The 16210-nt window shown below is 57.1% G+C and overlaps 7 protein-coding genes across 7 annotated transcripts; 3 read left to right on the forward strand and 4 right to left on the reverse strand.

Moving 5' to 3' along the window:
• Window positions 1–1386: 1386 nt before the first annotated feature.
• V2A60_010361 (cytochrome P450) lies at window positions 1387–3556 on the forward strand (the record flags this gene model as incomplete). The annotated part of the gene is made up of 7 exons (XM_083261617.1): window positions 1387–1737; window positions 1812–1824; window positions 1875–2081; window positions 2150–2191; window positions 2242–2382; window positions 2447–3288; window positions 3491–3556. The coding sequence occupies 7 exons, from the start codon at window positions 1387–1389 to the stop codon at window positions 3554–3556; spliced, it is 1662 nt and encodes a 553-aa protein (XP_083117743.1).
• A 547-nt stretch (window positions 3557–4103) lies between these two features.
• V2A60_010362 (DNA protein crosslink repair co-factor UBX5) lies at window positions 4104–5816 on the reverse strand (the record flags this gene model as incomplete). Its single annotated transcript, XM_083261618.1, has 2 exons — window positions 4104–5179; window positions 5234–5816. The coding sequence occupies 2 exons, from the start codon at window positions 5814–5816 to the stop codon at window positions 4104–4106; spliced, it is 1659 nt and encodes a 552-aa protein (XP_083117744.1).
• Window positions 5817–7435: 1619 nt separating this feature from the next.
• V2A60_010363 (oxidase ustYa family protein) lies at window positions 7436–8356 on the reverse strand (the record flags this gene model as incomplete). Its single annotated transcript, XM_083261619.1, has 3 exons — window positions 7436–7884; window positions 7936–8058; window positions 8107–8356. 3 exons carry the CDS (start codon window positions 8354–8356, stop codon window positions 7436–7438), a joined length of 822 nt encoding a protein of 273 aa, XP_083117745.1.
• A 1133-nt stretch (window positions 8357–9489) lies between these two features.
• Window positions 9490–9756, forward strand: V2A60_010364 (uncharacterized protein; the record flags this gene model as incomplete). Its single annotated transcript, XM_083261620.1, has 1 exon — window positions 9490–9756. One exon carries the CDS (start codon window positions 9490–9492, stop codon window positions 9754–9756), a length of 267 nt encoding a protein of 88 aa, XP_083117746.1.
• Window positions 9757–10544: 788 nt separating this feature from the next.
• V2A60_010365 (oxidase ustYa family protein) lies at window positions 10545–11648 on the forward strand (the record flags this gene model as incomplete). The annotated part of the gene is made up of 3 exons (XM_083261621.1): window positions 10545–10806; window positions 10880–11005; window positions 11170–11648. 3 exons carry the CDS (start codon window positions 10545–10547, stop codon window positions 11646–11648), a joined length of 867 nt encoding a protein of 288 aa, XP_083117747.1.
• Window positions 11649–12147: 499 nt separating this feature from the next.
• On the reverse strand, window positions 12148–13801 carry V2A60_010366 (fumarase FUM1; the record flags this gene model as incomplete). Its single annotated transcript, XM_083261622.1, has 3 exons — window positions 12148–12337; window positions 12395–13410; window positions 13502–13801. 3 exons carry the CDS (start codon window positions 13799–13801, stop codon window positions 12148–12150), a joined length of 1506 nt encoding a protein of 501 aa, XP_083117748.1.
• A 1338-nt stretch (window positions 13802–15139) lies between these two features.
• On the reverse strand, window positions 15140–15998 carry V2A60_010367 (uncharacterized protein; the record flags this gene model as incomplete). The annotated part of the gene is made up of 2 exons (XM_083261623.1): window positions 15140–15749; window positions 15814–15998. 2 exons carry the CDS (start codon window positions 15996–15998, stop codon window positions 15140–15142), a joined length of 795 nt encoding a protein of 264 aa, XP_083117749.1.
• Between the last annotated feature and the right edge of the window lie 212 nt (window positions 15999–16210).

Below are 16210 nucleotides of genomic sequence, written 5' to 3' on the forward strand. Positions count from 1 at the left end.
TCCTTTCGCATGGTATTGTGCTTCTGAATGTCTCTGTGCTTCGAATCATCTCTGCGCTGCGTTGTTCTCTCGAGTTTCATGATGAAGGTGCCGCAACATGGCGTCCGATGCTGCTAACGCATCGGAATAAGGTTGAGCCCGCAGTGTGATGATCTGAATGCGATTTCTGCATGCAGAATCGTGCGGGCGAGCTGGCCACCTGAAATCTACTCCATAGAGGATGTTTGCCTGTGTCTAAGTCTGGTAGGAGTCGACAATGGCTGGAAGGATACGAGCCACATCCGAGACGCAGCTATCGAACGGGCCAACACAGTACCCGTAGAGGGGGCATATTCCTTGAAAACACGCCCTCTTGCCGCGCCACACAGCATATCGGCATTGATCTCATTCGTCTCCAGGCATGGCAGTTACACAAGTCTGGTGCGGTGTGGCGCGCGTGGGGTCTCTCGCGCATTGGGTGGAGGGAGGGAGGGTCGTCCTTGGGGGTTGCGCTGCAAGGCTTCGGGTGTCGCCGGTGATGGGGAGATGTGGTGTCATTTTGGCCATCTAATGAAGAAGAAAAGCCATGCTGATCTTGCGCAGACCCAAGGTGATTGGGGAGAGAGAGAAAAATATTCAACATCGTCGTGATTCGAGATCAGCCTGCTCTCAACAGACTCGGAACAGGCCGAGAGAACGGCCAGGCTGTAGCCGCGTCTGGGCCAAAAACGCACAAACGCGCGACGATCCGGGCCAGCGCCGGCTCTGGAAGACAATAGGTGAGCAAATCAGCCCCAGAAATGAATCGATGCGGGTGGGAACGAACGTCCATGGGTAGGTGATCTCTGGCAGGACGCATGCCCAGACCAGATGAATGGCGCCGCCCCCCCCCCCCCCCCCCTTCAAAGAACGGTTACGAAAGGCCCCAGCGGCCCACGAGATGCCCACAATGAGTAAACAGGCTTGCTGTCCTGCATTTAATTTGCTGGGATCCGACAGGCGGCTAATGAAAAGTCGCAGGCGGACAAGGGGACGAACCAACGAGGGGCGGAAAAGAAAAGAATGCGGCGGGCAGTTGGGCGGAATGAGAGGATGTAGAGTCAGGGTGGTGTGCGTGTGCGTTAAGGGCAGGGATGGATGCAAAGGATGTTCCTCTAAGTACTCCGTACTCCGTACAGATTACACCTTGCAGGCCGGCCGCAGCCAACAGGACAATATTGATTGCTGCCAGTTTCGCAGCTGGCTGGCCTTGTCCGTTTGCATGCATGGCTCACGCCATTTGCGATATTTCGCTTTATATAAGGGTGCATCGCCGTCCTCTTCTCACACGCCGTCTCTTCCAACGCTGTTGCTGCCAACACACTCACCGTTGGGCACAGCTTTTCGTATGACAAAAAGGCTGCCATAATGGCGATCCCATACATGACCGCAGGCTTCAGCTGGCAGCTTGTAGCATACATCTCCCTCTCGTGCTGGGTCGTCTACGCCGTGTGCTTGGGTGTCTATCGGCTCTTCTTCAGTCCCATTGCCCACCTACCCGGACCCAAGCTGGCGGCGCTGACGCAGTACTACGAATTCTACTATGATATCGTTCTCGGAGGCCAGTATACCTTTCGGATCGTCGAGATGCACGAGCAGTACGGCCCCGTCGTGAGGATCAGTCCTTGGGAAGTCCATGTTAGTGACCATGACTTCCATTCTGAACTCTACGCAGGGCCGCATCGCCGTCGTCACAAGTGGCTGTTTTGGGCAAAACAGGTGAGTGAGCATCCATAAAGGAGACGTGAATGATACAACAAGTTTCATAGGCACAGTCGCTGACCTCTGTGCAGTTCGGAGCCCCTCGTTCGTACACACGCTGCCATCCTGGCTCCCACAATCTGACTCTGCATTAGACAGTGGCCTTGCGACTCTCGACCACGATCATCATCGACTGCGCCGTACCCCATTGAATCAGTTCTTCTCGACCAAGAGTGTCCGCGATCTTCAGCCTATCCTCGAAGAGCGAGTCGACCGGCTTCTGGCTCGTTTGCACCAGGAAGGACGAACTCGTCCTACTGAGCCGATCAACTTGATGTATCCATTCTCGGCTTACACCAATGGTACGTATGCATCGGCACCTATATCAGATTCGAGTCTAGGCAAAAGGTTTACTGACAGCTGAATATAGACGTCATCAACGAGTACGCTTTTGCGCGAAGCGATCATCTAAGTACAAGTCCATGGTTCGAGTTTCACAGTCTGGCTCTAACAGATCCGCAGTCGAGGAACCCGACTTTGGTGCTCACACGACAGACAGCCTTCTCCAGGGCACACACATGGGGCCCATCATCAAGCACATGAACTGGGCCCTCACACTTGTCAATGCTCTGCCCGAGTCCGTTTCCGGACGCTGGGTACCTGGTACGTTGCCCCCTCCCCCGCGCGCAAGAGCGAGCCGCAGGCGTAGAGACTCACAAACGACAAGGCTGGGACGGCTGGCTCAAGCTCAAGAACGACATCCTCGGCCAGATTGACAGCATCAAGGTGACGCAGGGCACCAAGCACTGGGAGCTCGACGTCAGCCACCCGACCATCTTCCACGAGCTGCTCTCCTCGGAGCTGCTGCCCGAGGTGGAGAAGGAGACGGCGCGGCTCGCCCAGGACGGGCAGATCCTTGTCCAGGGCGGCACGCTGACCACGTCGTGGACACTGTCCCTCGCCGTGTTCCACCTGTGCCACCGGCCGGCGCTGCTGCGGAAGCTCCGCGACGAGCTCTTCGCGGCGATCCCGGACCCCGGGGCCGTCGTGCCCCTCGCGCAGCTCGAGAGCCTGCCGTACCTGCGCGCCGTCGTCAAGGAGGCGCTGCGGCACGGCGTCGGCACGAGCAGCCGGCTGTCGCGCATCGCGCCCGACGAGGCTTTTGACGTGGCCGACCCCGCGGCCGGCCGCACGCACCACATCCCCCCGGGCACCGTCGTCAGCATGAGCCCGTACCGCACCATCATGAACGACGTCATCTTCCCGGACCCGCTCGGCTTCCACCCGGAGCGCTGGCTCGACGCCGACGAGCGCCTCGACTCGTACCTCGTCATCTTTGGCGGCGGGCCCCGCGTCTGCCTCGGCCAGGCCCTCGGCCAGGCTGAGCTGCACCTCATGCTGGCCAAGCTGTTCCGCCGCTGGGGCTGCGCCGGCACCGTCGGCGACGACGACAACGACGAAGACGCGGGCGACCGCCGCGAGGGCGACCTTGGCGTCATCAGAATCTTTGAGACGACCCCACGAGACTGCCAGATGGCATCGGACTACTTCATCCCAATGCCGTACAAGGTATGTGAGGCCGGGGGGGGGGGGGGGGGGGGGGGGGGGGGCTCGGCGATGAGCCGAGCAGACTTGAGCACCGAGAGCTAATGATTGGCCGTTTTAGGGAAGCAAGGGCTTGCGTGTTCTGCTGGAGGCACATTGAAGCTGGCACAACAAAGGATCACCATGTCAATACATTAACGTAGCAAAGTGTCAATACTATACGCAGAATGGCATGCTCAAGCCTATCAAGGCCCCTATGATTAGCCTCATTTTGGAAGACAGTCTTTACTAGTCTGTGGTCCCGAACCTCTCTCTAGTCTTGGAGTCCTTGCAGCAAGCGAAAACTTGGCAGACGAGCATGCACAAAGAAATCCATCTGGCCCTCACGGACATCTTTCTCTCTCTCTCTCGCCCACCATCGTGACAACCACGTTTTTTGCCCGAAGACCCTCGGATAGTGTCTGCTTCCCTTGCCAAAGAGCCTCCTTCAGATGACTACTCGGAGAGGCTCAGAATTTTTTTTTTTTTGACTTTATGAGACTATGTGTAGAAGTTTATGCCTTTGTTCATTTCGGGATATATATATTTTACGACCTAGAGAACGAATACTTGCGCAAACTGCCACTGAGCAAAAAATAGTATAAAGAAAAGATGGCCTCTATTCCACCCGCCAACCAGAAATGATTGAGCAAACGTGCAAGATCATTCTACACGCCGTCGAGTTCCGCCCCCTTTTTTTTGTTCTGTGTTGTTGGACCTTCACATCCAACGTCTAATCTATCCCTCTTGAGCACGCTTCACGTTTTGGGGGGGGGGGCAATGGTCTCCCAAATCACAAGCTAGTCCTCGATAAACTCAATCATGACGGTGCCCTGCTTCAGGCCCGCATCCTCAATCGTGGCGTCCAGATTCTCAATCAGGTCTTGGCCTTGCGGCATCTTCTTCAGCTCAAACACCACGCCTTCCTTTCCTTCAAACGGCTCCGCCTTGAGCCACTCAAACAGTGTACGCACAGGATCCGACATGCTGAACCGGCGAATCACACGGCCGTTTGCGTGCTTGAACTGGATCCGTGTCGTAGTTGCTGGGTCGTTGGCCGGCTCGGAATGCGGAGTCGTCGACGAAATCTGCGCAAAGGCCGCCGATGCCGCGTCTCCCGATGCCACGTCCTCCGTCTCTTCCGCGACCTTGGCCGTGTCCTTTTTGGTATAGGCGTCCGGGTCGTGGACGTTGGGCGTTGAGCTCGAGTTGCTGCCGCTACCGCCACTGCCGCCGGCTCCAGCCCCCGACAGGCTGTTCTTGAGCGCCATCTCCAGCATCTCCTCCTCCGTCATGCGGTCCACGTCCACCACGGCTGGCTTGGGCCCGCTAGGCTTGGCCACGGGGTTCTTGCTGTTGGCCGCCAAGCTGTACCGGTCCAGAAACTCGGCCAGCTCTGCGTGGAACTCGTTGGCCTTGGGAAACGGCCGCCCAGTCCAGACTTTGACCTGTTCGCCCGTGCGCGGGTCAATGATGGAGACGTGCGGGTAGTTGTCGGGGTTCTCGTGCGTGCGGTTGGGAAAGTAAAACGTGAGATACTCCTCGGCGTCGGGATAGTCCTTGTCGTATTGTAAAAATATGAAATTTTCCGAGACGAGCTCCTTGACGGACTCGTCCTTCCAGATATCGCGGTTGAGGGCTTGGCAATTGAAGTCGCTCATGTCCTGTAGATTGACCAGTATCCATTTCTTGTCACCTTTTCCTAGTGTGCGTGCCTCATCCCACGACATGCGCACCATGAGATCGAAGGGTGGGCGAAACAGATCCTCGAGTCGCCGCGCGTGCGTGCCGTTGGCCGCTGCGCTGCCTGCCGGCGATGTGCCGTCACCCCATATGCGCTGTGCAAAAGGACCACTTGCGCCAGCGCCGCGGCCTCCTGCTCCGTAGTTAGCTCCTATGTTCCCAACAAAAAGGTGTCACTCTCTCTTACTGGCTGCCGGGCGCCGCCTTCGAAGGCTTTCCAAAAGTGCTGCGTCATCGTCCGGTCCCCAGGCCGACTCGGGGGCCACCAGTGTCTCCGTGGTTCTCGCGATCGGGGCGCGCACTTCTGCATCGGCGCCGCCGCCGCCCTGCTGGTAGAGCTCCTCCTGCAATCTTCTGGCCATGGCGGCATCCTCGTCCTCCTGTGCGTAGTTGGCTGCCAGCTGGGCCGCCTGGTGGCCGTCGACGTCGTCGTCGTTGTGGGTTTCCTCGGCGCCACTGTCGGCGTAGCCGTAGTCCATCTCGTCATCGTCGCTTGGGATGTGAATCACGCCGCTCGAGTCCTCTCTGGCAGCACCTCCTCTCGTCCGCGTTGAGGACGTTGTCGCTGCGGGTGCGGTCGCTACAGGAGCTCTGCTGCTACCACTGGTGCCGGACAGACCGGCGCTCATGCCAGATACCAGCTCTGGGTTCTCGAAAAATAGAGCCACGGCACGCTCCAGATCGCCGCCGGCAACTTCGAGGAATCCGCGAGCGACATCGGTGCTGGAGCCGGTAATGCCAGCAAAGCTGCTAATGTTTTCCTCGTCCATGCTGCTAATATTTCGTCTCTTCTACCGTATTTGTCAAAATCTATGCGACTCGGTCCCCCGCCCGCTCGATAGTGGGCAGGCGCGTGACCGTCGAAGCGTTTCGTTGGGGGCAGAGGGATAGCGTCGCTCAGGATCGGCGAGCCTGTGCCGTCGTCGCTGAAGCGCACACACACAGTGTGCCGGACGTTGCCAGGTCACGAAGCGGCGCCGCTAAATGGTGAACCAGGGCTGAGAATGCTTCGGGCGCTTTGTAGTCGCTCGATGAGTCGTCGAGGCCAGGCCGGCAATGTGAATTGTAAAGAAGGAAAAAGAAGAGAAGCAGAGGTACGTGTGGCGAACGGTAGTGGGTGTCTCCGTTTCTAACGGGTAGGCATTAGTTCGTCACAGGGTTTGCGCGTGCAAGTCACTGGAGGCTTCAAATGCAGTGAATCACCCACTGCAAGGGCCGATCAAAGAAAACGTGGTGGGCAGATGTAGATGCGAGGAAGAGGTGCCCTCGGTCAAAGCAAAAGGCGGGATTGGCATCGACATGGAGTACGCCTGGGTCCGTTTACTTTTGCCCCTCAGCGAGTCTGAAGGTGTTTGTCGCGAGTCGCCAGGCACCCTTCTGGCCCGCTTGCATGACGCAACAGCCCGAGCCCCGCCAAAACGGTTTGCTTACCCTGTAGCCTCCTCACGATCACTTACCCTATAGAGGCTTCAGGATGACGCAGGATTGATCTCACAGTCGCTCCAAAGGCACACGAGCATCCTCGAGAAGCACCAATAGCGTGTGAATGTTGATAAACCATGAAATATCGGGAATCTGATACCCGAAATCGGAAAACCCCGTGCACCGTAACCTGTCGGCACGCCCTGTACTGCCAGTACCACCTCACCAATTTCACGTGAGACTAAACGACCGACGGCTGCAACGTCCATGTGCCCCCGTTGACTCGCCCAGGCTTGATGTCTTTGTACGAGGCATGCAATTCAAGCTAATTTTCAATCTTCATTCTGGAAACAATGTCATTGTTTGGCATGAAACAGCCGAAAAGCTCCGATGAGCTCTAGTCTTGTTCTTGATTGCCTACACCCTACTATACGGAGTTGTTGATGAGATTTTCACGATCATTTTGCACACTACATGCTTTGACGTTGTAGTATCAGCCTATACGAGACTTGAATGAAGCATATCTGCCTTAACCTCCCACGGCGAGCTCATTTGCTCTGCAAACAAGCCGGCGGTTGTCCACCATCCCGAAAGATGGTCAAGTTGGACATTCCAGAGGCTGGCCTCAACAAATTCATGGCATCTGTCTGTGCTACTCCTGGATGCTTCACTGCCAGATCAAGCAGGAAAGCAAAGATGCTGTGCTCCCCGAACCGTACCGCATTTTCAACCTGCACTCGTGTCTGATGTGGCCGCCAGCTCAGACCACCTCCTTGGCCAGAGAGAGAATCTTGCAGAGTAATTACCAAATCAATGCAACCATGCTCCAATCTAATTGCACCTTCACCTACGACCGCGGACAGCATACCCTGGGTAGTGCGTGCCACTTTCTAGCTGCAAAGAGAAATTGCAATGGAATGCTCTTGCTACCCCGGCCATCAACCTCCATCTGTCCATTATTCCACAGCTATCGATCCGCCTCTTTATAGATTGGCGCGCCTTCTACCTTGGTGTAAAAGTCCAGGTCCGTCCGCGCCCTGTTCTCGACCCCCCACTGACGAATCTTGTCAAAGTTCCTGCACGTATGCGTCGTGTGCGCGTTGCCCAGGTACCGGCCTCTCCTCTCGCTCCACTCCCAAAAGATGGTGCTCACGTCCGAGTGGCACTGCAGCGACTGCCGCAGCTGCTCGTAGCAGTGCTCAAAGTGAACGACATTGTCCGTGCTCTGGTCCGTCCCGGACGTCAGGTCGGTCGGGTACGTCGCCGGGTAGACCAGCTTGCGCATCATGTTGAGGCAGTGCAGCTGGTGGAACACGTCGAGCGTCACGATGTAATGGCTGGGATCCTCATTGAACGGCGTCGTGGCATTGGGGAGTCTTGCCGCCGAGCCCGCATCGATTTGCGAAACAGCCGCTTCTGTGTAGAGTGTCAGTGAAAGATCATTGAATAGCTGGGCGGCCAACGTACTGCTGTACAGCTCGTTCCACATCGCATCAACCTCGCCGGATGAGCCCATGTATGGGGACGGGTCTCCTTTGAGTCCGCCGGTGAAAATGACGGTCTCGTATTCCACAACGGACTGCGCAGGTGCTAGAAAAAGTCAGCGAGAATGTCGCTGCGAGGGATGGAGTGACTTGCAGTATATCTCATTCGGGATGTAGGCCTTGTCCGGGTCGCGCCCAAGCACCCTCCAGTTGGCAGAAATTACAACCAGTAATACAATGTTCAGCAAGAAAGATAATAAAAACCACTTTGACCATCTGCCATGTCCCGGGGGTGGTTGCGATGGGCCAAAGTCGTCCTTCTCCTCGCCAGCGAGGAACGGCACCTCGTCCAAAGGTCGGCCAGATGCCCTTGCCTCGATTCTGCGAAACAGTGCTCCAAACATCCCGTGCTTCAAGAAAATCGAGAGACCAAAGTCAAACTTCAAGGACGCTGAGATATACCGCTGCAAGTATAAAAATCTCCGTCTGCCGGCTAGAACGGTTTCGTGTACGCGTACAGTGCGTGCGTGCTAAACGAGCCGAGCTGATCGCACATATTCCAACGATGCGAGACGAACCCCCCCCCCTAAAACGTTACATTGTGCATCCAAGCTACGGAGACTTCTTATTTGGAAACTCTATCTCTTAGATACAAGGCAGGATCGCGTACTACGTAGGACGGTCCAGCCACATGCTGACATGCAGCAAGTTTGCTGTCAGCCGGCGGAGGGGAGAGGCTCCTCCACCGGCTGGTGCTGGAATAGAGTCGAATGAATACGAGGTGTGTATATTGCATCGAGCCAGCAGATTCGGAACTTGCCGGATTGGGTCGCGCAGAAGATGGCGTCTGCGTTGCGCTGCGGGGAAGAACGACGTCGGAATCCTGGTGGCTGTTAGTCTCCAGGGTGCTGACTTGGACTGCCACCGGGACAAAGTACAACAGAACGTATGGTCATACTTGGGAGATGTGATACTGCAATTCGGAGAATTATTTTGATTTCATAATTTCATGCGTATGCTGGCAGTATTTTACAATACATGTTCGTCACGGAGTAGGCCCTTCACAGTGTCGACTTGAAGAACTGGGGTTGACCGCAAAGGAGCCCCGGGCTTGCCATTTAGTAGATAACGCACGGAGATTCCATGGATTTCAGCTGCCATGGCCTCTAGAGTAAATTTTGAATGCTTTGGTACCGGTGAAGAGGACAAGTATTGGCACTGGGCAATGGTTGTTTACTTTTCGTCGGAAACTTGCTCAGCGTCGGCTTCGGCAGTGTGTACAATACAGAAGAGGCTGTAATGATACCCAAAATGAGCATAAAGGCCCAGATGCGCTGAAAATAATAATAATGAAATGGCTGAAGTGCAACGTTGCGCGACTGGGCCTTATTCCGAGCGAGGGTTTCAACTTGAAAGTACATATAGATCTGGATATCCTCAAAGGTGAGCTGTCCTAAAAGCTCTCAACACACTCGAAACCAAAGAAAGCCATCATCTTCCCATAAACACTGGAATACACCTCTACCTCGTCCTCAAAATGAAGAGTTTTGTTCCCATCGCCCTTGCGCTCTTTGGCGCCGCCCTCGCCGCCCCCGTCGCTCCCGAGAGCGTCGAGAGCACCGCCAAGAACCCCGACATCCTCTACTTTATGCCCGTGGGCTGGGGCAAGCGTTCTGTCGAGGTGAGCGTCGAGAAGCGCTCCGAGGAAGCTGCCGCGGCGCAGCCCGAGGCGGCCGCCAAGAACCCCGATATCCTCTACTTCATGCCCGTGGGCTGGGGCAAGCGGTCCGCCGACGAGGCATAAGCGTCTCTCTCGTTACCGCGACGACTTCAAATCGTGTGGGGAGCATGGGCGGCATATACTGATGGGGTTTACGGAAAGGCGGGGTCTTGTAACGATGCGAGAGGATTATGACTCTTCCAGTAGCACGATTGTCAATGCAGTTCTACCTATACATTGTAAAACCGGTGCGAGATGTGAATGCAGATGCTCGGAACGGAATCCAAACACGATTGTACTTCACAATCGCTTCTCATATAGGATGTAAAATCCGAGAGCAGAATGAAACCAATGTCCAACAGAACTGCCAAACTGTCTTCAAAATGTAATAATGATTTTCGTCTTGCAAAAAGCTTTCACGCGCCGACCTGTCCCCCGACACTTACACGTTTGGAAATAGCCGACAGCGTCACGACCCCGCAGCCATCAATATCCGCTCCGGCTGTCTGCAGAGATGGTCGAGTGTATCGAGTGCGACAGCGCCAGAGATGAGGCTCAGTAAGACCAAGTCTCTGGATGTAACCTTACACCCAAGGATCAGGATGCATCGTGGCGCACCGGACCAGGCTGTCAGGATTCTGGGGTTGGACATGCCGCCGGTAGTTGGACTTTGCTACGTGGGGGAAACCATGCCGCCGCCACCGTTCTGCGCCGGGGGAAGAAGAAGAAGGACCCCGGCTTTGGAGTGAGGTTTTTTTTTTTCCAGTGACCGGTCCTCTAATAGATTTTCATCCTTTTGACGACATTTTGAACGGGAGACTTATTTTTTTGGCCTGGAAATAATCTTTTTTGCTGTCGTTGCGCGGAGGAAAATGGACCGCGAGTCGCCCGACCCGGAGAGCCTCCTCCTTGGCGAGGAGGAGGAGGAGGAGGAGCTGTCTGAGAAGCAGCTCCTACAGCCACCGCCGCCAGCGCTCAAGAGGACGAGACGAGACCGCCGCCAGATCCAGACATGGTTGCACGGTGCGGCTCTCGTCTTCTACCTTGCCCTGACCATTGTGCTCTACACATGGAGCGTGCGGCTGCGAGCGACGCAAAAGAGCGCATGCGCGTGCGAAGCAGGCCAGATATCATGCAAGTATCCAAATCGATTCAATAAGAGCGAGGCAATGGCTGACTTGTGTCCATCGATCGCCCCCCTTTGCAGCGCCCGCACAAGAGGCAGTGGAATACGAGCGGGTAACCATCACGCACAACCTCGAGGACTCGGAGAGCAAGTACAGGGGCGAGCCGAGCCCCGAGATCGACGCAGCCTGGGATGAGCTCCTGAAATGTACAGTCTCTGTCTCTATCTCTCTTTTCCCTTTCCACGAGATTCCCGCCCTCTCTCTCCCCCGTCTCTCCCTCCCTGTCTCCCTCTCCCCCCCCTCCTCTCCTCTCTCTCACGCGTCTTGGCTCTCAAAACTAACACGGCCGGATATCAAACCCGGCGCCCAGACAACAACCTCCGCGTCTCGGACGAGGAGCTGCGGGCGGCCAACGCGAGCTCGGTGCCGCTGAGCGACGGCGGCGGCGGCCACCTGGCGACGCTCGACGTCTACCACACGCTGCACTGCGTCAACCGCGCGCGCAAGGCGCTCTACCCGGCGCACTACCCGAGCCCGAACCGGCCCGAGCTGGACCGGGCGCACGTCGAGCACTGCCTGGACCTGCTGCGGCAGGTGCTCATGTGCCACGGCGACGTCGCCCTGCACACGTACCGCTGGCGCGGCGACGTGCCCGTGCCCTGGCCCGCGTTCCGCACCACCCACCAGTGCCGCCGCTGGGACCGCATCGTCGCCTGGTCGCGCGCCCGGAGCGTGCCCTCGCTCGAGGGGCCGGCCCTGCGCCACCCGACCCTCGGCGAGTCGTACCCCGCCGCGCACGGGGGTGGAAACGCGGCCCGGATGACGGAACGGGACGGGACGGGGGGATAAAATAGCAGCCCGGGAGGAGAGGGAGGGTTCATCACATTAGAAACTGGGCCACGGAATCTCGCCACCTTGCCGAGTGCCAACTGACAGGTGCAACAGACAGAAGGCGGAGAGGCCAAGTAGGAAGCCGTGTAGACTCTTGAGCTCAGTAAGCTGCATTTGAAATTTGCAATGTACATGTCTCTACAGATCTATTTGCGTCTCTTTGCATCTCTTTGCGTCTTTTAACTCACCTCCATGTTTCGGACTATTTTCTACCCAAACAAATCGTTCCTTGCCAAACGCCTCCACATCTCGTTACTGAACTGGGCCACTTTTTTGCAATTACACGACCTGGGAAATAGATTGATCAAGATAAAGTAAACAAGGCTCGTGTGAATTAGTTTTGTACAGGATGATATTGATGGCGCCTTCTCCACGGTGTGGCCAAGAGGCAGAAACACAGCTAGGCAAGTTGTATCCTTTGTCCACGTCTCCCGACAGACTTGTCGAGGCATACTATTTACTGCTTGTACTGGCTGGGAACAACCATGAGCTCGGGCTTGACTAGGGTATCAAACTCCTCCGAGGTGAGAGCCTGCAGCTCCATGGCACTTTCCTTCAGAGTAAGGCCCTTCTTGTGAGCATTCTTGGCAACCTTGCTGGCCATGTCGTAGCCAATCTTGGGGTTGAGGCAAGTCACGAGCATAAGACTGTGTCATGATTGTGAGTATACGGTATTGTGGATCAAGGCATTGAAAAGTACGTACGATTCCTTCATAATGCTGGCAATCTTCTCCTCGTTGGCCTGGAGGCCAGCGACCAGATTCTTCTCAAAAGAGCGCATGCCGTCGGCGAGGATGCGAGAGCTGTGGAGAAGGTTGCGGATGACCAGAGGCTTGTAGACGTTGAGCTCAAACTGGCCGTTCATGCCGCCAATGGTAGTCGCAACGTTGTTACCCATGACCTGGGCGCAGACCATGGTGAGGGCCTCGCACTGGGTAGGGTTGACCTTGCCAGGCATGATGCTGCTGCCGGGCTCGTTCTCGGGCAGGATGAGCTCGCCGAGACCGCAGCGTGGACCGCTGCCGAGGTAGCGAATGTCCTGGGCAATCTTGGTGAGGGAGCCGGCGAGGGTGTTGAGGCTGCCGTGGGCCTGGACAATGGCGTCGTGAGCGGCGAGAGCCTCAAACTTGTTGGGAGCCGTCTTGAACTCGGTCCCGGTCATCTTGGTGACCTCGTCGGCAATGGCCTCGGCGAAGCCCTGGAAGGTGTTGATGCCCGTGCCGACGGCGGTGCCGCCCTGAGCGAGGAGACGGAGGTCGGGCAGGGAGCCCTCGACGCGCTTGATGCTGAAGTCGAGCTGGGCAACGTAGCCGGAGAACTCCTGGGCGAGAGTGAGGGGGGTGGCATCCTGCAAGTGGGTGCGGCCAATCTTGATAATCTTCTTGGCGTCAAAGTCGTCGACCTTGGCCTGGAGGGCGGCACGGAGGCTGCGCATGGCGGGGAGGAGCTCCCCCTCGAGATCGAGGACGGCGGCAATGTGCATGACGGTCGGGAAGGTATCGTTGGACGAGGCGCTGCGGTTGACGTGGTCGTTGGGGTGGACGGGAGACTTGCTGCCCATCTTGCCGCCGAGAATCTCAATGGCACGGTTGGAGATGACCTCGTTGGCGTTCATGTTGGACTGGGTGCCGGAGCCGGTCTGCCAGACGACGAGAGGGAAGTGGTCCATGAGCTTGCCATCGGCAACCTCCTTGGCGGCCTGCTGGATGGCCTGACCAATCTTGGGATCTGTAGGGAGAGGGAAAAAAGGTGATCTGTTAGTCGCAGCTTTCAAGAGTCGGTTTTCGCGGTGCTGACGCCGGCGCATCCACCTGCGCCTTTTTTCGGGCGTCGACGGAGCTGGCGCGCCGGTCAGCCCCGGAGAGGCCCGAGGAGCCGTGCAAGGGGAGCAAGGGCGGGAGGGCAAACGGACCAAGGCCATATCGCATGTTGACGGTGGCGGCGGCGCCCTTGAGGATACCAAAGGCCTTGACAATGGGGGGAGGCATGCGGTCCTGGGGCTGGTTGATGCGGAAGTTCTCGAGGGAGCGCTCCGTCTGGGCGCCCCAGTACTTGTCGCCGGGGACCTGGATCTCGCCAAAGGCGTCGCTCTCGGTACGGGTGGAAGCCATTCTGGTGGTTGTGGTGCGGAAGCCTCGATGTTGCGAGGAGGAGAGAGGCTTGGGAGAGGCGAGCTGCGGGGTGAACGAGGCAACTCTACATGTGGGCGTGGCTGCCGCTGCAACTCTGGAGCATGAGGACGCCAATCCCGTGGCTGCAAGCCTGCGGCTAGTCGCTCGGAGCATGGTCGGTGATGGTGCGCTCTTTGGGGGAAGTGTGAAGGAGAGAAAGAGAGAGAGAGAGAGGAAGGGAAAGAGATGGAGAAAAGAAAGAAAAGACGGAGAACAGTACGCGAAACGCTTCAATGGCAATCTGACGGTCTTTTTTGTTGATGCCAGGAGTTGGCTAATAATCTGACGGGACCCCGAAAAGATATTTTTGGTGGCTGAGGCACCAAAAAACAGATGACCCACCGCCCGCCCGCCTCAGCATCTGTTTGAGCTTGTTGAGGCATAATTGCCGAGTGTGTGATGACAATGAAGATGTCACAAAGAGATTGGGTCAAACAGCATGTAGAGGAGAGCCACATTGCAATTGAGTTTTTCTTCTTCTGCTTCTGCAACGAAATAAGCATGTACGGCGCGCCATGGTAGCTTTACCTAGTCCGCCATGGCTAGTGGCTGTTGGCTGTGGCTGTGACTACTGGTATGGCTTTGAATGCCGATGTGGCTGTGAGTTCCGATGTGGCTGGTGGTCCGCGCCGCAGCTGCAGCTACTGCGTAACTCTCAAGCGAAGCACGCACGTCTTATTCGTAGTTGCTTCAAATAATCTCTTCTAGTTTGTAGTTTCTTCCAAACCAGAAATCTCTTACTGTTAATGATTTCTTTCGAAAGTAGTCCCTTTTCTCCCGCATGGATCTCCTTCCCTGCCCCGCAGGCAGTGCACATGGTTGGTCATCTTGTAGCTGCGTTTCTACATTGTTCGAAAGTCTATGAATTCGTACACTACTCTTTCCCGGGGGGCGTCAAGCCCAGGGAGATGGGACTTGCTGTAGTGTGTGTGAAAAGAACCTGGCCTCAATATGTCAGTAGATGGTGAAAGGCCCCTTGGCCGGGGGAACGCTGCTGTCTGCGTCGTCGTAGCTTGACTTGACCGCGTTGATTGCTGTAGCGGTGCAGCTTTGTATCGAATTTTCTTTGGAGGTTATTCCAAGAACGTAGACCTCAATGGCAGGCTGTCCACTGTTCCTTCCACACTGCACGTACTACAGTGCTATCCATCGAATCTTCAATTATCTTTTCCTTTGGGAGCGTCGCCTGGGCTCCGCCAGCAACATGTACACGGCCAGGCCGAGAGCGCCAATGATGGCCACCACCCGCCTCTGAGCGACAAAGTCGGGATCCAGCAGTCAAGCCAAGCGCCCAGGCCCAGGCCCAGCAGCAGCAGCAGTAGCAGCAGCAGCAGCAGCAGCAGGGGAGGAGCGCAGCTCCCCCAAGGCCCGCGCCAGGTGGCCCGCGCTCGGGAAGCGTCCGGTCCAGCAGCCGTCGATGACGGGCCCGAGGAGGGCCAGGCCACGCGTGTCGGGCAGGTCCTCGCGCGCAGGCCAGTACGCGCGGCCGTCGGCCGGTTCGTTGTCCTTGTACAGGTCGATCGCACACCGGGTGCCCGTCGCGACCTCGTACATGACGGCGCCGAGCAGGCAGACGTCGACCTGCGCCGTGTAGCCCTTGTCGTCGGCGACGCTCATGTCGGTGTCGGACGGCAGCAGCGAGGCCTCGGAAAAGTCGCACAGCTTAAGCGACAGGCCGGCGTCGAGGAGCAGGTTGCGGCTGGCCACGTCGGCGACGAGCACGCGCCGCTCGTGCACGTAGTCGAGCGCCCGCGCCATCTCGAGGCACCACCGGAGCTGGAGCTCCGGGGAGGGCCGCGTCTTGGCCAGGTAGGCTTTGAGGTCGCCGTTGGGCATGTGCTCGAGGTGGATGGCCTCCGGGCCGAAACCGACGCAGCGCACCACGCCGCTTTGCACGGGCGTCGTCGGCAAGGGCCAGCGGCGGCGGCGGCTGCTGCTGAAGCCGGCGATACACGTCCTGCTCGCGCCGGATGCTGTCAATGCTTGACTGGACGTCGTAGGGCGTAGACCAGGGGTACCGCAGCGGTGCTTTGATCGCGACACCGTCTTGGAGGATCACAACGGCTGAACCGCCGCTTCCTAGCACCTGCTCCCCTGGAATGGTGTTGCCTTGAGCGTCCATAAAGGGCGAGGTCATGACGGGCGAGGCGAGGATGCTGGCAGCCTGGGGGTCTGATCTCGTTAATTAGGAGTCGGCGCCGTCAGGCATGAGATTTTATAGACAACTTACGCCAAAAAGCTCAAGATCATCTCACAACCTCATTATCATCAAGTATTCTGCTTGTAGCACTTGGATGGAGAGAAGTTGGATAGGCAGCGGTGGTTCAGCCTGCTGAGTCAGCGGCAGAT

This window comes from Cordyceps javanica, chromosome 7 (genome assembly GCF_051103115.1).
Source record: "Cordyceps javanica chromosome 7, complete sequence".
Lineage (NCBI taxonomy): Eukaryota > Fungi > Ascomycota > Sordariomycetes > Hypocreales > Cordycipitaceae > Cordyceps > Cordyceps javanica.